At 35.2% G+C, this 23,251-nt stretch overlaps 1 protein-coding gene across 1 annotated transcript in view; it reads right to left on the bottom strand.

Moving 5' to 3' along the window:
* Positions 1-473: 473 nt before the first annotated feature.
* Positions 474-23,251, bottom strand: part of LOC104896964 (chloride channel protein CLC-c) — a 45,275-nt gene continuing 22,497 nt past the window's right edge. Inside the window, exons 4-7 of the mRNA XM_010683759.4 lie at positions 18,061-18,323; positions 3,347-3,616; positions 1,619-2,747; positions 474-826 (exon numbers count right to left, since the gene is read on the bottom strand). Of these exons, the coding sequence (XP_010682061.2) occupies positions 737-826; positions 1,619-2,747; positions 3,347-3,616; positions 18,061-18,323 (1,752 nt within the window). The 3' untranslated portion in view covers positions 474-736. The remainder of the gene's footprint in view (positions 827-1,618; positions 2,748-3,346; positions 3,617-18,060; positions 18,324-23,251) is intronic.

The raw sequence follows: 23,251 nt of genomic DNA, 5'->3' as shown, positions 1-23,251 counted from the left end.
AGGAGCTATGGCGTCCCCCAATAAATTTACTTAATTACCCGTTAGTAAATTAACTACTCTACCAAAAAAAGATGAAAGAAAATCAAACTCAAATATAGCATTAAAAATTAACAAAGAAAATTATATCAATCAAATATTTGATTAATCAATACACAATCAAGTAGTAAATCAAAAAGAAAAATACAATCAATTAACAAAGTGAAACGATTTAATTAAAACAAAATACTTTATTGATAAAAATATAAGAAATCCTTAATAAATTCGCGTAACATTCTTTTATCACTCATCAGTTTTGAATTTTAAAAATCTTAAAGAAAGTATAAATAAAATAAATAATAAAAGACAGGTTTGGTTAAGTGATATAGGCTTAATCAACAAAATTAGCTAGCCCAAAAAACATGTCCAATGTTCAAATTTTACCTTTGTTTATCCAAAAAAGTTATAAATTATGTTCTAAAAAAGGTGACGCACGCATCACATGCATAAATTGCTAGTAGAACATAGTTGAGCTATAAGATAGAGGTCGGAAATTTTGAGACCTGGACTGGTATAATTACAAATGTGTCAGCCATGGCTTCAATACAATTGTGTCTCACTTCCTAATTCCCTATTCACTACAACTGCAATTGGGAGGAGAAACAAGACAACCATAAATTATGATCTTCAATGACAATATCATAATTTCATGGAAGCAACTATAGATGCTCAAGAGGAATTCTACAACTATTGTGTTGATCTACTTGTGAACCTTCAGATGCGGATATAGGCCCAATACATGTTCTGGTGTGAAGTCATGCCTTGTTAAAACTCCTACAATTGGGGGCCTCTGCAATTGAAAGAAAAGTTGGGTAGGAAAGTTAAAAATTTATAAGTAACAAGGAGAAAGCCTAAATGTAAATCATATCTTCCGTGTGCGTTGTGGATAAGAGAATGGATTATTGCAACACAGTTCTACTAATAACCTAATTTATTGCTGATTGATCCATAAACATGAAATAACTCAGGTACATGTACATGGAGTCCATGCACTTTGCTCCGGCTACAACCGACTATGTAAATTTCATGGAAGCACAACCTAAAACACTTCCTTCACATCCAAACGTCCATGAAAATTAGTGTGATGGACTAATATTTGACATTATTTCCGAATTTTTATTTATTTAGACTATCTTGTAGAATACTCATCCAATAACCTAATGTAAGTTGAATATATACAAGAGTTTCTACGCAATCCAAAACATATTATTCACTCTATTTATAATAATATCAATTAATTAACTATCAATCCATAAATAATTCCAGGCAAGGACACATATTACTACTCTATTCAAGGATTAAACCTTGGCCTAAACCTAACCTCCCCCAACCCCAACCCCTCACACACACAAAATAGAAATGCACATCCTAAGGATTGGTCCTTGGCCTTCCACGTGGAAGGTAAGCACATTAGTAAGGAGTTAAAGCTCAATTGGTGGCATTAATCCTTAATTATTTGTTTATTTAAAGAGCTCATTTTTCCAATTTGAATATCAATGAAAAGGAGTATAAAATCAAACTTAAATCTTTCGTCATATATGTACGCTTAAATAAATTGGAAGAAAGAGGTGAAAAAACTTACCCCTGGAGTCTTTGGAACAACACATAAATGTCTGAGGCCTAAATCTCGAAAGAGAACTGCAACTTTGGCAAGAGACATCGTCTCCACAACTGTATAAGGGGATGTATTAGTTATGGGATGAAGATCAACATACATATTCATTTCTTCATCTTTTATTATCAAATCCTCTATCTTGATCCCCTTGCCAGAACCCGATTTTGCAAAATCAATAGCTTTGAAGCTCTTCTTGATGTCTGATCTCATTAAATCTTGCTGCTTAGTAAACTTCTTTGCTTTAAGTAACACTAATAAGTGAGATCTTAAAGCAAGCCCACATAATTCTGGTGCATCTGTGAATGGAGGCTCGTCAATTATAGGGAAGCCGTTATGGCCCGTTGCCCTTAGAGCATGTATGATAATCCCGACTCTTTCAACACTAGAAAAAGAAACTAGAGGACCAGTAACAACATCATTTGCAGCCAAGTGTCTCATATATGGTTCAGCATGAATTTCCATGAATGGTAACCCCTTCATTTTAACGATTTGGTCATATACACCTTCGTTGAAATTATCCGCCACAGATTTTGAGATTAGAAGAACAATCATAACCAATGGAAGCATAAGAAGATCATTTGTTAGTTCAAGTAATATAACACAGAGAGAAACTGTCATTCTCATGGTTCCGCCGAGGAAGGAAGCAGCTCCAAGGATAGCAAATAGACCCGCATCGAGATTACAAAACTGTCCCGTAAGTGTACCTATTAAACGCCCGTAAGAAGCTCCAGCAAGTATCACTGGGATGAACAATCCAGAAGGAATGGCTATGCCATATGTTATTATTCCCAGGCAGTACATCGCACCAAAGAAAGCATACAAGGTCGACAAATGAAAATCATTTTTGCTGTTAGAATTGAAGAGATTACGGATAGCATCATCATTTGTTGTAAACATGAGAGAGGCAAGATCATTATAATGACCATCTTGGCAATTGAAATTTTTATAGTTCCCGGAACGACCAATGCTAGGGCATTCATTACCCGATTCAGGAGGACAAGGCGTACATGGAGCAAACCACGGGAGTCCATAAGAGCAACAAGATGTTAGGAGAGATATGGTTATGACTAGTAGGACTTTGAACATAGGACCTTTTCTGCAGTAAAACATACAAGTGATGGATATCAAAAATTTATACAAGTAACAATTTGAAAACTTGCTATTGTAATGGTATAATCCTAAATCATGAGGACGATCATGAAATCAATGATAGTGATATTGAATAGAGTTTACTAAAGGCGTCCAAAATAAAAGCAACCATATTTAATGCTAATTCATAATAAATTGCAAAAATAGGAACCTCTTTATCAATGTTCAGGATTTTAACAATAATCATATGCTCCCCTCATTTCTTATTTGGTAAATGGCACATGAACCAAGGAAGGAGGAAAGAGAATGAAACTTGACCTTTGTGCTTAAATAATCAAATCGAGTTTTCTTTGTATAAAAATTTGCCAAAAAGATAAATGTTAAAAGTATCATCAAACATCCCAAAAAGGAATATTTTGCAAGTATCATGAAATGGTGGAAGTACACCTCTTCTCTTTCTTCTTATCCTTTACCCCCACCCCTTACCCCTTACCCCTTACCCCTATCCCTATCCCATCTCTCATTCCTTAGGAGTGGTATACATGTGCCTATGTCTACCAAGGGCATGAAGTCGTGAAACTTAAGGAATGAAATTGAGAATCATACTTATTAATGATATTGTAGGTTCGAAGGACCTTATCAACTAGATAGTTGTACAAGCTTCCCAAAACACCTCCAATGACGCCAAGAATAGCAAGTGTTACCAGATCTAGGGCACTCCACTTTGTTGTTGCATGATTCACGTCAAACATGATCAGACCTCCTTCACCAAAGAGCCCGCAGTTACCATGTCGACAAAAGTCAATTAGAGATCTCAAGACAACAGCTACTACTGCTGTGGTGAAGAATGTTCTCCAGAGAAGAGCGCTACGCCACCTACACAATGATTAACTTAACAATAAAAACTGCAATAAGCGAAAAGCAAAGACGCATAAGTTGGGAGCCTCGTGTATCTAAATCAAATAAGATAGAATTTTCACTATATAACCCAAAAATTATTCATCATATATGTGCTAACTTTTCAAAATGCATCATACACCCAAACAACAATACTCCTTCCATCTTAAAATAGTTTGAATATTTTCTTCTTTGTTTGTAACAAATTAGTTTAAGCACTTTCATTTGTGGCATGGTCTCACTATTATTATATTGTTGTTCAAACAACCATTTGACCCTACTTTATATCTATCAGTAAAAAAAATATTTAACATTCTATCTCCTTCAATAAAAGATTATCCTACTAATTCCTAACACATCTACTTTTTCGTAAAATAACAAATTTAATAACTACACTATTACTTATCATATAAAATTACGTGTTCGAATAAATGTTCATATCTTTATGAGATGAAGGGAGTATTTATTATCGATGTACGTCAACCTTTTGTTAGATTATAGAGACTAATCTACTCCAAAACTTGGGAAAAAGTGTCAGAAAAATGATATGGTGGCTTTTGGGCTTCCAAAATTAATAAAAGCCTAACACAACAATTCAATGCCTAGCGGTCATTAACTATAAAGGTATGTGGTGAATTTTTTAATCAACAAGGTCATGTGGTGCATGTTTGAAAAAAGTTAGAGGTAGATGGCGAATTTTCTTAAATCTTGAAGGTAATTGGTGAAAAATCCACGAAAAACCCACATGCATGAAAATTAGAAAATACGTGAAGATTTTATTCTAGAATTGAACTAACCAAAAGCAGGGCTTTTGATAAAATAATGAGATACTAATTGAAGTTAACCTTTCAAATTATCTACTTTTTTTCATTGTACTTGGTTATAATTTCTCATTCTTTCCAGATAATTCTAGTCAAAATAGTTTGTATGTCAACCTTCACACGATCTTCTTGTATGAAGCATAATTCTATACATCAAAAGGTATGTCAACAAGACATTCCAGTGGTTCAGCTTGGTATCTCCAAGTTTTGATAATTTATGGGTTTTGAAACTTTAGATCATAGTGAAGTACCAAGTTTAGGTTCATCGAAATATCAATTGCTTTACATCATTAACTAGGAGAAATTGGGACAAAGTAAATCTAATTTTGGATGGAGAACCAAAATATGCAATATATATATATATATATATATTATATATAATATATATATATATATATATATATATATATATATATATATATATATATAGGTAATACCAAGGATCTGGGGTTTTAACAGATAATACAGAGATAAAATAAAATCTTAAAATAAAACATTAAACAATTAAAACTAAGGCGGTTTAACCAGCCATTGCTTAAAATGAAAGACTTACAAATCGTCTTGATATGAAACTGAAAATACTAAAGAGAGTTACAAATTTATTTGTGGAAGAAGAGAGAGAGAGAGAGAGAGATTTTCTGAGGAGCTTTTGTTCTCGTGTATTTTGCTCTGCCCTTAATCTGAAGAAGAGTCCTCAATATATAGGCAGGGGAGAACTAGTAATGTCACGTTGTTTTACTGTGTATGAACAATTTGTCTTCTGCTTTAAACTGTTCACAATTTTGTCTTGTAGAAGCTTTATACTGTTGATGAATAGTTTTGTAGCTTTAACTGTTGAGAAACTTGTCTGTTGCTGTTCAAAATTACTAGTGAGACTGTAGTTCTGAAGCATTTTGTCTGTTTGCTGCGTAAAACCAGTTGCTGCTTTGAAGATAGTGAGCGATATCTTTTTTTTTTTTTTTTTTTTTTTTTTAAGTCTGGAAACCAGCATCTTCTTCATCGTCACTCAGGTGGATGGAGGAGTCTGCTATTGTTTCATTGTCCGAGGTTATGGAGGATTCAGACATGCTATTAGCTAGCTGTCGAAGGATCCGTGCGTAATCTTCGGGGTTTTAGCTGAGGCAAGCAAGGAATTTGCTTGTGATTTACGGGCTAGGAACTGAGATTGTTCTGCCCCTGATGTCATGATACCTGTGTTACTATTTTTCTTTAGCCATTCTCTAATGGCTGGTTCGAGAATAGACTGCGGAGCATTGAAGTTTGACCACCATCTAGTTTTAAATTTTCTTTGTAGGACCATGCCCCCTTGATCTTGGTTGATTTCGAGGAACCATTGACAAACCCAAGGGAGGTAGAACTTCATTGAAAATAAACATAAGGCAGGAAAACGCCTTTCAATATTTGAAGGTTTATATTGGGTTCTAAAAGTATTATAGCTTTTTGTGACTTCAGGGTGAAGGATTTCTGTAGAAGAGCCATAGAATTTCCACCAATGTGTAAACCAAGATGGCAATTTTTCTGGCTGTATGGTTTTAGTGTTAAAGTAGATTAACCAAGAATGGGATAATCTATTGTTTTGTATTAGGAAGGTGGAGAACCAAGCCTGTTGGTAATCCCAATAATTAAAGGTTTTACAATGTGGGAAAGTGTTGTTGAAGCTAATAGGGAAGGCTTTGTGTTTTGAAAGGTCTTGATTCCAGTCGTGAGGACTGAGAACCTTTAGGATTTTGATGGTTGAATAAGATGGCTCAGTATGTTCATTCTTATAGAAAAAGTGCTTGAATTCAGCAGAGCCAGTGGTTTCAAGGATCGTCTGGTAATAATCTGTTGTTTAAGTACGATCCCACGGTTTGTAGAACCAGTTTTTCCCAAAAATCTTTTGAATTGAAACATAAGGATCATCATCATGATACCCATTTTCAATAGTTATAATGTTTTGAGAAGCAGTTTTTACAAAATATTCGGAAGTCTCATTTTTCTTTGGTTGAGCCAACACAACCTGAGAGCTGCCTGTTTTAACAAATTGTTTTTGAGGAAGGGTTTTTTGGGAAGATTCTCCTTCCTCTGGTTTTGAAATAACTGTAATATTTTTACCTGCGTATTTTTGTCTTCTATGACTGCTTTGTTGGAGTTTTCCTGGCTTTGCTTTGAGCTTTGGAAAGCTTGGAGTATTTGGGGGTGTTTTAGGATAGAAGAAGGGTGCTCAGAGATGGAAAGGAGCCAGTCTTGAACTTCCTGAGTTCTATCAATGGAGGAGGTTTCACTTCCATATTCTGAACTGCGTCGTACCAGGTTTTTATTGGCTTTTGTGTGGTGCATATGGTTTTCTCAGGAGGAGGTCGGGACTTCTCCTTATCTTTTGTCTTTTTTGGCATTTCTGTAAGAAATTCACGGGTTAAGAAGTCAGGGATAGAATTCTCTTCTCCTTTTATATGCTCAATCTCAAATTCAAAAATGCTTAAAATAGACTGCCATCTGGCAAAAATGTGTTTTGCAGCAATGTTTTGGACATCCTTTTTTAAAACAGCTTTAGCAGCTTGACAATCAACTCGTAAGAGGAATTTTCTATTTAATAAATCAGACTGGAATTTGTAATACAAAGAACAATTGACAACATTTCTTGTTTTATAGTAGAGTATTTTTTCTGGGTATCATTCCAGTGCCCTGAGGTAAACCTGATAATGTATTCTTTTCCATTGTCGACTTGTTTTAAGATACCTCCGTAACCTTTGTCACTGGCATCGTTTCAACAATTTTAGATAGGTTAGGGTTTGCTAAACTAAGGCATGGAATTTCTAAAACACGGGTTTTTATTGTTTTAACAGCCTGGGTATGGACATCAGACCAAGGTGGTGGGTTTTTCTTTAATCTATCATGGAGAGGTTTGGCAATTCTACAAAGATTTGGATAAAAGTCTAAGACATAATTTAAGCTACCAAGAAATCTCTGTAGCTGTGTTTTGTCTAGGATTTTATCAGGAAATTTGCTGGTGAATTGGAGAGATCTATCAATAGGGGTAATAGTTCCACAAGACACCAAGTGACCAAGGAATCTAATCTTTGTTTGAAATAAGGAAATCTTTTTCGCTGAAACGACGAGACCATTTTTTTTGATTAGATAGAAAAAGGTCTTAAGATTTTTGAAATGCTGGTCAATCGTGCTTGAGTAAACTAGCACATCATCAATGTAAACTATGCAAAATTCTGAATAGGGGTTAAAGATATCGTTCATTATCCGTTGATATTCAGAAGGAGCATTTTTAAGGCCAAAAGGCATTACATTCCATTCATATTGGCCAAAAGGAACAGTAAATGCGGTTTTATAACGGTGTTGTGGTTTGATCTGTATCTGCCAGAATCCAGATTTCATATCAAATTTTGAAAAGATGAAAGCATGGTGTAACTTCTGCATCAAGTCTTTTTTATTGGGTATAGGATAACGAATCCATCTAAGGGCGTCGTTAAGAGGTTTATAATTTATAACTAATCTGGGTGTGCCACGTTCAATTTCTGAAGCTTTGTTAACGTAAAACGCTGCACAACTCCAAGGGGAGCGAGATTTTGAAATTAAGCCTTTACTTTCGAGAAATATAATCTCTTCATGACAATGACGTTCTAAATCGGCATTCATCTGGGTTGGCCGGGCCTTGGTAGGGATATTCTTCTCATCATAATCTGGTTCATAAGGTAAGTCGACCATGTGTTGCTTTCTATCCCAGAAGGCATTTGGAAGATCAGAGCAGACTTCTGTTCAAGGAGACTTTGGAAGTCAGCTATTTGGGTTTTTAGAGCACTACTTTGTAACTGATCTTCGATCTTTTGTAAATGGATTTTTTGTTTTAGATCGTGCACATCATTTGCTTTCGGTTGATAAGAGAATTTATCTCACTATTGTAAATAGAACTTGCTTTTATAATGTTGAGATTCCTAGTTTTTGGTTTTTCTAGGAAAAGGAATTCTAGTTTCTTATTTTTGGTTTTGAAGGATATCCTATCATAGCTAACATTGTAAGGGGTTATTATATTTATGAAAGGTGTTCCCAAAATTACAGAATGGTGTATATTGGTAACAAGGACAAACTGGCTTTTTAGTGAAAGACCTTGATTAAGAATGCTGGCTTCAGTTTTTCCTTCTATTTGCATCTTGGTGTTATTAGCCGAGCTAAGTCTTTCAGAAGTTTTTTGATGAAAACGTCTTGGGACAAGACTAGATTTAATACAATTTAAATCTGCCCCGGTATCGAATAAAGCTATGGTATTAATTATGAAATCACTAGAAAATTCAAGTGTAACCTTTATATAATATTTTCTAGAACTGATCTCTTTTAAAACAAAGAGGAAATCCTCTGGGACTTTGGGCTATTTTCTTCACCTGGGTCGGTGTCAGGATCACTCTCGTTAGGGGTGTCTGTAGTAATATGAGAGGTTAGAAGTTGAATTATGGCAGAGTCATGCTGTTGTTTTGTTTTAAGATCTCTTATGTCAGCTTTAATGGTTTTAACTTCGGCTTGAAGATCCTGTATGGTTCTTTCTGGCTTCTTTCTAGAACTCCTCTTTTCTAAAATAGAGGTGAGGTTGTATGGTTCAGTGCTGGGGAGGGGGGGTTGAGATCTTTTTCTTTAGGTTTTTCTCAAGGGATTCACGAAGGCGCTCAAGGTATTGTTTTTGTAAATCAGGGTTGCTAATATCCTGGATAACATCTAGGATAAGGCTTTGTTCTTTGGTTAGAACGTTTAGGGTATAAGGTTCATCTTCTTCCGAAGATGAGGATTCAATTTCATCAATCTGAGGTCCATGACTCTCAGCAGAATTATAAGATTCAGTCTCTTCATCAGAAGATTCTATTAGAAGAGCTGAAATTCTTCCTAGAGTCTCATCATCTAGGTCAAGATTTTGGATCTTGTTAGAAACTCTACAATATCTGGCAGTATGACCCTTTTTACCACATTTGAAACAGTTATATTTTTAAAGTCAGGTTTTGGGGTGGTTTGTTGGTGTTTCTTATGGGTCTTCCATTTTCGTTGCTCAAAGGGTTTTTTATGGAAGATTTCTCAGTCTTTTTATAAAACCTTCGGGTTCTATAGGGTTTTTGGTAAGTGGTTGGTTTACTACAACTTCCTTTGCAAGTTTTTGCTTGGGGGAAGGAGTTATCAAACTGTTGGCAGAAGGATCCTAACTCCTTTTTAGTTTCTTTTAACTCCTTCTTAAGATGTTTTTGAAGCTTCAAATCCTGACATATTTGAAGGCCTTGTTTAGAGGTTAGGCTAACTAATTCACCGTAGGTTAGTCTATCATAAGGGATGATATGTTCCCCAAAGTCTTCCCGATTCTGTTTCTGACTTTTTCTCCTAGGATGTTGGGAGTCCTGCTAGGAATTTTTCTTTCCAAAAGGGTTGGTTAGAATCTTCCCTAAGCATAACCCTAGTGAGAAAAGTATTCTTATACCATTGAAAATCACTAAGTTTTTTGCATCTAAGATTAGATAAAAGATCGCTTTTTATCTCTTAATGGGAGGAATCTCCAATGAAATGTAGAGATAAGGTAAAGATTAGGGTCGAGACAGAATCTTGGGTTGGTTCACCATTCTGGTTGAGAATGGGAACCCCATCTTCTGTTGTTTGGATAGCATTTAAAATATCCAGTTGCTGTTGTTTGGTGAGATAGAAATCCCACCATCCCTTTAACTGGCCAGAGAAGCCTGCAATTAACAGTTCTGCAACCGTTTTATCTGACGTACCAGATTGGGTTTTATAAGCATTTGAAGCCATGGTCATCTGTTGTAAAAGGTTTAAAATCTGGTGTTCACTCATGCCATCTATGTTCCATTCATAAATGGAAGATGCGTTATATTTTGGTTGAACAATTGTGTTAGGCTGACTTCCAACCTGGAATTCACTAGATCTTATAGGAATAACATCAAGAGGACCAGAATTTTGCCAAGAGAGCTTAGCTATTTCAGGTGTTTTGTCATGGATGGAGGTAGTCTCGGTATCGGTGTCTTCACCTAGGTTTAGGACACTGATAGTGTTATTCTGGACTGTTTCTTCCTCAACAACTCGTGAGGTAGAAGGTTCCACCCTGCTAAGTTGGTCTTTGATAGCTTGAAGAAATTCGGTTTTTGAAGTCATGACCTCGTTTTGTTTAAGTGATAAAAATATCTTATCCTCCTTGCTTTTGCAAATCAAAACTCATAATTACAAAATGTTCGATGGTTCTATACCAGTAGCTTTGATTTATAAAGTCCACTACAAAGCCATGATGTCTGCTTTTAATACTAAAAACATACAACATAGCAAGAAAGGAGAAACTCTCCTCCTCCAAACCGACCTTTCTAGGTCTAACATAAGAATCCCTAGACCAATACAATGGAATGACGTCAGTCTTCCTGATGATTGGTTCCTCGAGGGAGCAGCTGAACCTGAAGAGCAGTCCCCAGCTCTTCCAGAACCTAACACCGATTTACAACAAGTTGTACAGTACTCTGATGGTAGTGTAAAACTTAGTTTTAACAGGAGTATTAGCTCCAGATATTCAGACCATTCCTCTGTTGAAAACCTTGGAAGGTCTTCTCATCTACCTTCTATAAACAACATGCATTACAAACGACAAATCAGTTGTCCTAGAAACAATTATCCAGAAAGGCCAAGGTATTCTACCTCAGATATACCTTCACCTTCCATCCAAAATGTTGAATATAGAACCCAAGTTCCACACCCCGTTTATGCTGAACGACAGTCTCCTCCAGACTCGCCATCGGCTTCGGTTATAACTGAGAACATTGCAAATGAGCTAAACGTCCTTGAAAAGAACTTTGAGGTCAATAAAAAATTAGTTCATGAAGACTTTTATGCCACACATAATCTCTCAAAGAGAACATGGTTTTTTGAACATTTCCTAGATATACGTGCACAAATACAAGAAAGTTACTACAATTTTTAGTTCAACACAAAGCTCATATTTTATTTTTTGACTGGTTTGAACTGTATAGTTTTGACCAAAACATTGTTTACCCTTTTAAATCCATAGAACCTGTAAACACCAGCAAAAGGACATCCGTCTGGGAGACTCCAGATGGCACTGTTCAAGCTGACCATCCTCCTTTGCGACAGATTACCTTCTCCATAGGAGAGCACAAGGTAGAGGCCTCACCTCTAAAGATACCTCAAGATGAAGATACCACAAACCTCAAAAATATTGTCCTACAAAACAACTTCACCAATATTACCCTTAACACGTTAGGAAAGCAACTTTCCAGAATTGAGAAACATAACCTTAAAACTGATACAAACTCGGTCTCAACCCCTGTAGATAAGATCCTCCGAAATCCGATTTTTAAACCATTTCAGATTTCGCAAAAGGCACAAAACGAGGTCATGACTTCAAAAACCGAATTTCTTCAAGCTATCAAAGACCAACTTAGCAGGGTGGAACCTTCTACCTCACGAGTTGTTGAGGAAGAAACAATCCAGAATAACACTATCAGTGTCCTAAACTAGGTGAAGACACCGATACCGAGACTACCTCCATCCATGACAAAACACCTGAAATAGCTAAGCTCTCTTGGCAAAATTCTGGTCCTCTTGATTGTTATTCCTATAAGATCTAGTGAATTCCAGGTTGGAAGTCAGCCTAACACAATTGTTCAACCAAAATATAACGCATCTTCCATTTATGAATGGAACATAGATGGCATGAGTGAACACCAGATTTTAAACCTTTTACAACAGATGACCATGGCTTCAAATGCTTATAAAACCCAATCTGGTACGTCAGATAAAACGGTTGCAGAACTGTTAATTGCAGGCTTCTCTGGCCAGTTAAAGGGATGGTGGATTTCTATCTCACCAAACAACAGCAACTGGACATTTTAAATGCTATCCAAACAACAGAAGATGGGGTTCCCATTCTCAACCAGAATGGTGAACCAACCCAAGATTCTGTCTCGACCCTAATCTTTACCTTATCTCTACATTTCATTGGAGATTCCTCCCATTTAAGAGATAAAAACGGATCTTTTATCTAATCTTAGATGCAAAAAACTTAGTGATTTTCAATGGTATAAGAATACTTTTCTCACTAGGGTTATGCTTAGGGAAGATTCTAACCAACCCTTTTGGAAAGAAAAATTCCTAGCAGGACTCCCAAATCCTGGAGAAAAAGTCAGAAACAGAATCGGGAAGACTTTGGGGAACATATCATCCCTTATGATAGACTAACCTACGGTGAATTAGTTAGCCTAACCTCTAAACAAGGCCTTCAAATATGTCAGGATTTGAAGCTTCAAAAACATCTTAAGAAGGAGTTAAAAGAAACTAAAAAGGAGTTAGGATCCTTCTGCCAACAGTTTGATAACTCCTTCCCCCAAGCAAAAACTTGCAAAGGAAGTTGTAGTAAACCAACCACTTACCAAAAACCCTATAGAACCCGAAGGTTTATATAAAAAGACTGAGAAAGTCTTCCATAAAAAACCCTTTGAGCAACGAAAATGGAAGACCCATAAGAAACACCAACAAACCACCCCAAAACCTGACTTTAAAAATATAACTTGTTTCAAATGTGGTAAAAAGGGTCATACTGCCAGATATTGTAGAGTTTCTAACAAGATCCAAAATCTTGACCTAGATGATGAGACTCTAGGAAGAATTTCAGCTCTTCTAATAGAATCTTCTGATGAAGAGACTGAATCTTATAATTCTGCTGAGAGTCATGGACCTCAGATTGATGAAATTGAATCCTCATCTTCGGAAGAAGATGAACCTTATACCCTAAACGTTCTAACCAAAGAACAAAGCCTTATCCTAGATGTTATCCAGGATATTAGCAACCCTGATTTACAAAAACAATACCTTGAGCGCCTTCGTGAATCCCTTGAGAAAAACCTAAAGAAAAAGATCTCAACCCCCCTCCCCCAGCACTGAACCATACAACCTCACCTCTATTTTAGAAAAGAGGAGTTCTAGAAAGAAGCCAGAAAGAACCATACAGGATCTTCAAGCCGAAGTTAAAACCATTAAAGCTGACATAAGAGATCTTAAAACAAAACAACAGCATGGCTCTGCCATAATTCAACTTCTAACCTCTCATATTACTACAGACACCCCTAACGAGAGTGATCCTGACACCGACCCAGGTGAAGAAAATAGCCCAAAAGTCCCAGAGGATTTCCTCTTTGTTTTAAAAGAGATCAGTTCTAGAAAATATTATATAAAGGTTACACTTGAATTTTCTAGTGATTTCATAATTAATACCATAGCTTTATTCGATACCGGGGCAGATTTAAATTGTATTAAATCTAGTCTTGTCCCGAGACGTTTTCATCAAAAAACTTCTGAAAGACTTAGCTCGGCTAATAACACCAAGATGCAAATAGAAGGAAAAACTGAAGCCAGCATTCTTAATCAAGGTCTTTCACTAAAAAGCCAGTTTGTCCTTGTTACCAATATACACCATTCTGTAATTTTGGGAACACCTTTCATAAATATAATAACCCCTTACAATGTTAGCTATGATATATCCTTCAAAACCAAAAATAAGAAACTAGAATTCCTTTTCCTAGAAAAACCAAAAACTAGGAATCTCAACATTATAAAAGCAAGTTCTATTTACAATAGTGAGATAAATTCTCTTATCAACCGAAAGCAAATGATGTGCACGATCTAAAACAAAAAATCCATTTACAAAAGATCGAAGATCAGTTACAAAGTAGTGCTCTAAAAACCCAAATAGCTGACTTCCAAAGTCTCCTTGACAAGAAGTCTGCTCTGATCTTCCAAATGCCTTCTGGGATAGAAAGCAACACATGGTCGACTTACCTTATGAACCAGATTATGATGAGAAGAATATCCCTACCAAGGCCCGGCCAACCCAGATGAATGCCGATTTAGAACGTCATTGTCATGAAGAGATTATATTTCTCGAAAGTAAAGGCTTAATTTCAAAATCTCGCTCCCCTTGGAGTTGTGCAGCTTTTACGTTAACAAAGCTTCAGAAATTGAACGTGGCACACCCAGATTAGTTATAAATTATAACCTCTTAACGACGCCCTTAGATGGATTCGTTATCCTATACCCAATAAAAAAGACTTGATGCAGAAGTTACACCATGCTTTCATCTTTTCAAAATTTGATATGAAATCTGGATTCTGGCAGATACAGATCAAACCACAACACCGTTATAAAACCGCATTTACTGTTCCTTTTGGCCAATATGAATGGAATGTAATGCCTTTTGGCCTTAAAAATGCTCCTTCTGAATATCAACGGATAATGAACGATATCTTTAACCCCTATTCAGAATTTTGCATAGTTTACATTGATGATGTGCTAGTTTACTCAAGCACGATTGACCAGCATTTCAAAAATCTTAAAGACCTTTTTCTATCTAATCAAAAAAAATGGTCTCGTCGTTTCAGCGAAAAAGATTTCCTTATTTCAAACAAAGATTAGATTCCTTGGTCACTTGGTGTCTTGTGGAACTATTACCCCTATTGATAGATCTCTCCAATTCACCAGCAAATTTCCTGATAAAATCCTAGACAAAACACAGCTACAGAGATTTCTTGGTAGCTTAAATTATGTCTTAGACTTTTATCCAAATCTTTGTAGAATTGCCAAACCTCTCCATGATAGATTAAAGAAAAACCCACCACCTTGGTCTGATGTCCATACCCAGGCTGTTAAAACAATAAAAACCCGTGTTTTAGAAATTCCATGCCTTAGTTTAGCAAACCCTAACCTATCTAAAATTGTTGAAACGATGCCAGTGACAAAGGTTACGGAGGTATCTTAAAACAAGTCGACAATGGAAAAGAATACATTATCAGGTTTACCTCAGGGCACTGGAATGATACCCAGAAAAAATACTCTACTATAAAACAAGAAATGTTGTCAATTGTTCTTTGTATTACCAAATTCCAGTCTGATTTATTAAATAGAAAATTCCTCTTACGAGTTGATTGTCAAGCTGCTAAAGCTGTTTTAAAAAAGGATGTCCAAAACATTGCTGCAAAACACATTTTTGCCAGATGGCAGTCTATTTTAAGCATTTTTGAATTTGAGATTGAGCATATAAAAGGAGAAGAGAATTCTATCCCTGACTTCTTAACCCGTGAATTTCTTACAGAAATGCCAAAAAAGACAAAAGATAAGGAGAAGTCCCGACCTCCTCCTGAGAAAACCATATGCACCACACAAAAGCCAATAAAACCTGGTACGACGCAGTTCAGAATATGGGAGTGAAACCTCCTCCATTGATAGAACTCAGAAGTTCAAGACTGGCTCCTTTCCATCTCGAGCACCCTTCTTCTATCCTAAAACACCCCCAAATACTCCAAGCTTTCCAAAGCTCAAAGCAAAGCCAGGAAAACTCCAACAAAGCAGTCATAGAAGACAAAAATCACGCAGGTAAAAATATTACAGTTATTTCAAAACCAGAGGAAGGAGAATCTTCCCAAAAAACCCTTCCTCAAAAACAATTTGTTAAAACAGGCAGCTCTCAGGTTGTGTTGGCTCAACCAAAGAAAAATGAGACTTCCGAATATTTTGTAAAAACTGCTTCTCAAAACATTATAACTATTGAACATGGGTATCATGATGATGATCCTTATGTTTCAATTCAAAAGATTTTTGGGAAAAACTGGTTCTACAAACCGTGGGATCGTACTAAAACAACAGATTATTACCAGACGATCCTTGAAACCACTGGCTCTGCTGAATTCAAGCACTTTTTCTAAAGAATGAACATACTGAGCCATCTTATTCAACCATCAAAATCCTAAAGGTTCTCAGTCCTCACGACTGGAATCAAGACCTTTCAAAACACAAAGCCTTCCCTATTAGCTTCAACAACACTTTCCCACATTGTAAAACCTTTAATTATTGGGATTACCAACAGGCTTGGTTCTCCACCTTCCTAATACAAAACAATAGATTATCCCATTCTTGGTTAATCTACTTTAACACTAAAACCATACAGCCAGAAAAATTGCCATCTTGGTTTACACATTGGTGGAAATTCTATGGCTCTTCTACAGAAATCCTTCACCCTGAAGTCACAAAAAGCTATAATACTTTTAGAACCCAATATAAACCTTCAAATATTGAAAGGCGTTTTCCCGCCTTATGTTTATTTTCAATGAAGTTCTACCTCCCTTGGGTTTGTCAATGGTTCCTCGAAATCAACCAAGATCAAGGGGGCATGGTCCTACAAAGAAAATTTAAAACTAGATGGTGGTCAAACTTCAATGCTCCGCAGTCTATTCTCGAACCAGCCATTAGAAATGGCTAAAGAAAAATAGTAACACAGGTATCATGACATCAGGGGCAGAACAATCTCAGTTCCTAGCCCGTAAATCACAAGCAAATTCCTTGCTTGCCTCAGCTAAAACCCCGAAGATTACGCACGGATCCTTCGACAGCTAGCTAATAGCATGTCTGAATCCTCCATTACCTCGGACAATGAAACAATAGCAGACTCCTCCATCCACCTGAGTGACGATGAAGAAGATGCTGGTTTCCAGACTTAAAAAAAAAAAAAAAAAAAAAAAAAAAAAAAAGATATCGCTCACTATCTTCAAAGCAGCTACAGGTTTTACGCAGCAAACATACAAAATGCTTCAGAACTACAGTCTCACTAGTAATTTTGAACAGCAACAGACAAGTTTCTCAACAGTTTAAAGCTACAAAACTATTCATCAACAGTATAAAGCTTCTACAAGACAAAATTGTGAACAGTTTAAAGCAGAAGACAAATTGTTCATACACAGTAAAACAACGTGACATTACTAGTTCTCCCCTGCCTATATATTGAGGACTCTTCTTCAGATTAAGGGCAGAGCAAAATACACGAGAACAAAAGCTCCTCAGAAAATCCCTCTCTCTCTCTCTCTCTCTCTTCTTCCACAAATAAATTTGTAACTCTCTTTAGTATTTTCAGTTTCATATCAAGACGATTTGTAAGTCTTTCATTTTAAGCAATGGCTGGTTAAACCGCCTTAGTTTTAATTGTTTAATGTTTTATTTTAAGATTTTATTTTGTCTCTGTATTATCTGTTAAAACCCCAGATCCTTGGTATTATCCTTGGTATATATATTATCTTTATATATCTGTCTATTAAATGTTTCAATCCAAACGACAAATCGTGTTAAACTAGTTATTAGGCCCGAACTATGCCCCGGGTAAGAAAAAATTTGATTTATTGATATTGTACTTTAAAATGATAAAAATATATACAACTTGGTCTAGTGGTTAAAACTTTAGTATATGAACTTGAGGTCACGGGATCAAAACCTATACACTGCAATTTCTATTTTATTTTATTGTAAATGGATTACATGAACTAAAACTCCCTTAGGGAGAACGTCACGTGGCACCATTCCTTGTTTAGGAACGCCTTTTAATATATTTATACAGATATTACCAACCTGCATTGAATAACATTTAACTCATGCAAGAAGGATTTGCATCTTCATCATATAAATGAGCACATGTTCTGTGTAAAGAGCCAATAAAAGATAATAGCCATCAATTTTCCTACTCCACAGATATCTGTGCAGGCCATGCAATTGGAAACATATAAAGAAGTATATAGAGAAAAGAACACAAACCATGAAGCCACTTCTTCTAGTGCAAAAAGCACTCCGCCAACAGGGGCACGGAAAGCCGCAGCGACACCAGCAGCAGCGCCACAAGTGATCAAATCTCGTCTATCTCTGTCATTCTTAAAGTATGTAAGCCACTTCCAAGTTAAATGATATTTCCGTGATCCTCCTTGGCCAAGCAAGGATGCTATACAAGCCCCAGTGTGAACCATTGGTCCTTCCTTGCCCACAACAAATCCTGCTGCAACACCTAAAATAGAGCCAATTATCTGAAACATACCAATTTAAATAATTAGAAATAACTTTTCTGCCAAGATCATAAGGCAAAAGGCAAAACTTCTATTTAACTTATGCATGGATCTATTATAGTAATTGAAATTTTACTCATATATTTTCCACATTTTACGGTTATAAAACTGGTTACATCTATAAACTGATGAACGCGAATTTAGAGAAATGAAAAGAGAATCAAATAAATCTAAAAAGAGAAAGAGGGAGGAGATGTTTTCATTATGATTAAAATGAAAACTACAGCAGTAAATGATCAATGTCAGCACCAAATGGATGCTAATTACAAGGGTATAACAAAGAGGTTAGGAGGGTCTTTATGAGCTAGTACTTAGTTGTGCTAACTTCCAACAAACTCATGATGAGCTGGCAGGTTCTGGTAAGCATGATCATGGAGGATCTTGATCAATATCTTCAATAACCCCCCTCAATCTAGGGTGTGAGTGAAAATCAAACAAACATAGCTTGGAACTAATCTTCAAATGATGAGCAAGAGAGCTTTAATAAACCAATCGAGAATCTGATCTTGTATAGGAAGATAGAATAACTCAATCAAGCGTTCCATAACCTTTTCCCTTGTGAAATGGCAATCCAATTCAATATGTTTAGTTCTTTCATGTAAAACTAGATTCGCCAATATGTAAGGAAGATTGATTATCACGCAATAAAAGGCTTTAAATCATCAACTCCAAATTCATGCAACACCCTAACCCACCATGTAAGATCTGCTACAACTACTGTCATTTCTCTATACTCAGCTTTTGAGGAATATTTAGAGACAGTAGCTCGCTTCTTTGACTTCCAAGAGATGGTGAACTCTGAAGAAGCATAACATAGCTTGTGAATGACCTTCTAATGTCAAGATATGAACCCCAATTTGACTCTGAGTAGGCTTTTAGGGTTAATTGAGGTGTAGTCGTAAGCAAAATACCCTGACCAATAGTGCTAGCAAGATAACTTAAATAAAGGTGATCATGTGTATGACCGAACTAAGTTTTGGCGAAAAAAGTGGCTCATTTTCGGGCTATAGTATCGGGCCGGGGGAGGCTAAGGCTCGGGCCGAAATTCCCACGCCAAAACCCGTTGATTTGGGTTGGGCCAAGCGAGCTTGTCGAACCATTTCGGAAAAAAAAAGTATTTATTGGAAAATAGTATTTCAAGACAAGATAATATACACCTCATAATTACTGAACTCAATAACTAGTAAGCAAATAGAAAATTGACAATTCATTCCATTATCCCAAAGTGACAATTTCATATGTTAAAATACAAAAACAAATAATTTGAATAAATTAAATTTATAATTAATATTTTTTTTTTGAAAGTATGGTGGCTCATTTAATCTCTTGAATTAGTATTGTTCATTTCAAATGACTATCTATCGTATGTTTAGCTTTCATCATCATGTTTAATTATAAATTATATTGTATTTGCTAGATCAGTAATTAACTAAACATGGACACAATCTAAGCTAATGTGCTTTTTAACTACAATTCTACAAGTGTATGTCAAATTAAGTTATTGTCATTTATTTGTTGTTGAAATATTTTAGTTTGACTTTAACCAAAAATAAATAAATAAAGTTTTAGTTTGGTGATTGTCCCATAAGATTATGATTTGATTTTCTCAGTAATGGATGATTGCAAGCTAATTGGTTCAAGTGAATCTATTATACAACTACAACTGTCCAAAAATGAAATATTTCAGGATTATTTTATAGCGATATAAAATCTAATCTCACACATTATTAAATAAAACATATTTTTTAGCAGGTACCCCTAAGCTTTACGTAAATGCACCGGAAGCCCTCGTAGTTTCAAAAATGAACAATGTATCCCTGGAGTTTTGAAAAATACATGACTTGACTCAGCCTTCAAGTTTTTCTATGATTATCATATTTTAAAAACAATTGAAAGCAACCTAATTAGCCCAAATAATCCCTAATTAGTACTAAGTAAGGTGAAATTAACACTAGTTAATTAAATCCCACACCACCCCATCCCTTAAAGGCACTTGGTGGCACCGCTTTGATAGCAAAAGTCATTTTGAAGGTCAAAAGTATTATTTAATATCACCTCGAAACATGTGCTCAAAAAATTGACATGTTGTACTCATTTCAATCAGACTCTTGAAATTGTGCCCCTTAAGGACGCTTGGAGGTGTCCATTTTTCCAAAAATAAGTCATTTCGAAGGTTAAAAGTGTTCTTTAAGATCGTCTCGAAACTCGTCCCCAAAAATTAAAGTATTGATACTCATTTAAATTGAGTTCTTGAAATTCACAACCATAAAGGGCACTTTTTGGTGTTCAGGTTTTCAAAAAAGTAATTTTGAAAGTCAAAAGTGTCGTTTAAGATCGCCTCGAATTTCATGCCCAAAGATTAACTTATTGTTGGTATTTCTTTTGACTGGCTTCTCCAAATTCGGGCCATTAAAGGAGCTTAGTGGGGTCCTTCTTTTCAAAACAAAAATGTTTTGAAGGTCAAAATCATTTAAAAATACGTGCTTCAAGAAGCTTGAAAGGCAGGACATGCAAGCAAGAAAAAGATTAAATCTTACAACTGAAAACATATTAGTGTTTATTTTTTCTTTAATTAAGTAGGTTAATCAGAGTAAATTAAAATTTAATTACCATTCATTACGTTAACTATAAGTTAGTTATGTTGATTTTGCCTTAATGACTAATTGAGTTGACGATCAGAAGTCATTTTGTTGTTTTTGAAAAACTTCAGGGGAACCTTGTGCATTTTTGAAACTACGAGGGTACCTTATGTATTTCCGTAAAACTCAAGGGTACCTGTGAAAAATCCGTAAATAAAATGAATGGGGCATTGTCCCGTCCAACAACTAGTTAAATTCAAAAAACATAATTCTTTTTACTTATTTGAAGTGTTATGTTTTCATGCCAATTATATGACTAATTTTAGTTAATGATGAATGAACAATTCTTTCAAGTAACATATATCTCATTCATTACATAATTAATTATTTAGTGTAATATTGATTGCTTTTCAAATAGTTAACTAACATCAACCAGCAACCCAATCAATTAGTGAAAAGTACAAAGGATTCCCAATTCTCTTACTAATATAAATAAATTAACACAACTTATATAATAGTGTATGAATATTGATTTTTGTCCTACAATTTATGTTTTTTTGGTCCTATGATTTATGTTTCCCCCTCCTCCTTTTTGTGGCCCTTCTTTACCCCTGTCACATGTGGGGGCCAAGTTTAACAAGAAAAAATAAATCAAACATAACAAATAAGAGATAAAGGGTTGGTGTATCATTGTTGGAGTATATTTGAACTCCAGAAAGTATTTTAGTTATTCTATAGACTGGTGGTACCGAAGTAAAGAATATGATGGTAATACAGTCCTATCAATTGGTATCAAAGTGCAATATAAATTTGGTACCAAGTAAGCGTTACTTTGTTATTTGTATTGCAGTGACTATTTGATACCAACTTTACAATGATTTTATAAGAATTAAAATTTACATGGGTACTCAAACCTAATAAATTAATTTTGTACCCTTGTTCGAGTCCATTTTATACTACAACAATGAGAAGTCTATACAAACTCTAAATAAGAAGCCTTCTTTCATAACAAGATGCATTGAGAAGGCAGTTGAGGAATCTATCTTTAATAATGAAGTTTCACAACATCTGAGTTTTAATTTCTTATGTAAATCAATTGCCAACAACTAAGACTAAACACAAGAATAAATGTCGATAATGCTCTGTAAGCATAGTCGAGAATAGAGGTTTATGTAGATCGCAAAAAATTCAACATTCAGTCCAATTCAAACTCGTCAAATCAAATTGGCTGAAAATATTGGATTGGACTCATACTCAAATTTTCCAGTCAAAACAGACACACACACACACATACACACACATATATATATATATGTATATATGTATATATATATATGTATATATGTATATATATATATATATGTATATATGTATATATATGTATATATGTATATATATATATATATGTATATATATATATATGTATATATATATATGTATATATATATGTATGTATATATGTATATATGTATATATATATATATGTATGTATATATGTATATTATGTATATATATATATATATATCATACACCAAGTAGTACTTGGTCTAGTGGTAAGGAGAGCACCCTTCCAACCTCAAGCTTGGGGGTTCAATCCCCACTAGAGGCACTTTGAGGGTAGGGATTTCCCTTACCCTTCCCCCTTACTCTAAAGTGTCCGGCCCATCAAAACCCGAGCGGGATTCGAGCCACTTCTTCTTATCAATAAATAAATAAATATATATATATACCTCATTATTTTTTTAGTTGCACCATTCGCTTTTTTGACACTATTCATCAACCAACTTTGTTAAGCTATCTCGCACGATTATATAAGAAAAAACATAGTCAAGTGGGGTATTGTTAGATTTCTCTCAATGCGAAGATTTCAAATATCAAAATTTTATAATTTTTACTTACACCCAATAAGAGATAGTAACGTTCAAAGAAGCGTCTCGACAAATGTGAAAAAGCAAATGGTGCAACTAAAAAATACAGAGCAACTATATACATATGGTCAGGATTCAGTGAGAATGGATCCTTATGTGAGAATATATATCATATGTGAGAGCAAATTCATATTTAGAATATATGCAACACTTTTTCACTAGTAGAATAATTGCTTATTATTCCGGTGATATTGATACGGTTTTACCCATACGTAGCAATATATCACGTAAAAAAAAGGTAAAATATAAAGTAAAAATATTATTGCGGTTTCGGCCTAAAACCGCAGCAATATGGTATCAATAGGAAAATTTTTGAAAAAAGTTGACTATTTGACCAAACATATTGCTGAGGTTTTTGTCAAAAACCGCAGCAATATATTAA

This window comes from Beta vulgaris, chromosome 6 (genome assembly GCF_026745355.1).
Source record: "Beta vulgaris subsp. vulgaris cultivar EL10 chromosome 6, EL10.2, whole genome shotgun sequence".
NCBI lineage: Eukaryota > Viridiplantae > Streptophyta > Magnoliopsida > Caryophyllales > Amaranthaceae > Beta > Beta vulgaris.
Note: the sequence above shows the minus strand (reverse complement) of the source record. Positions and strands in the feature narration are given on the sequence as shown.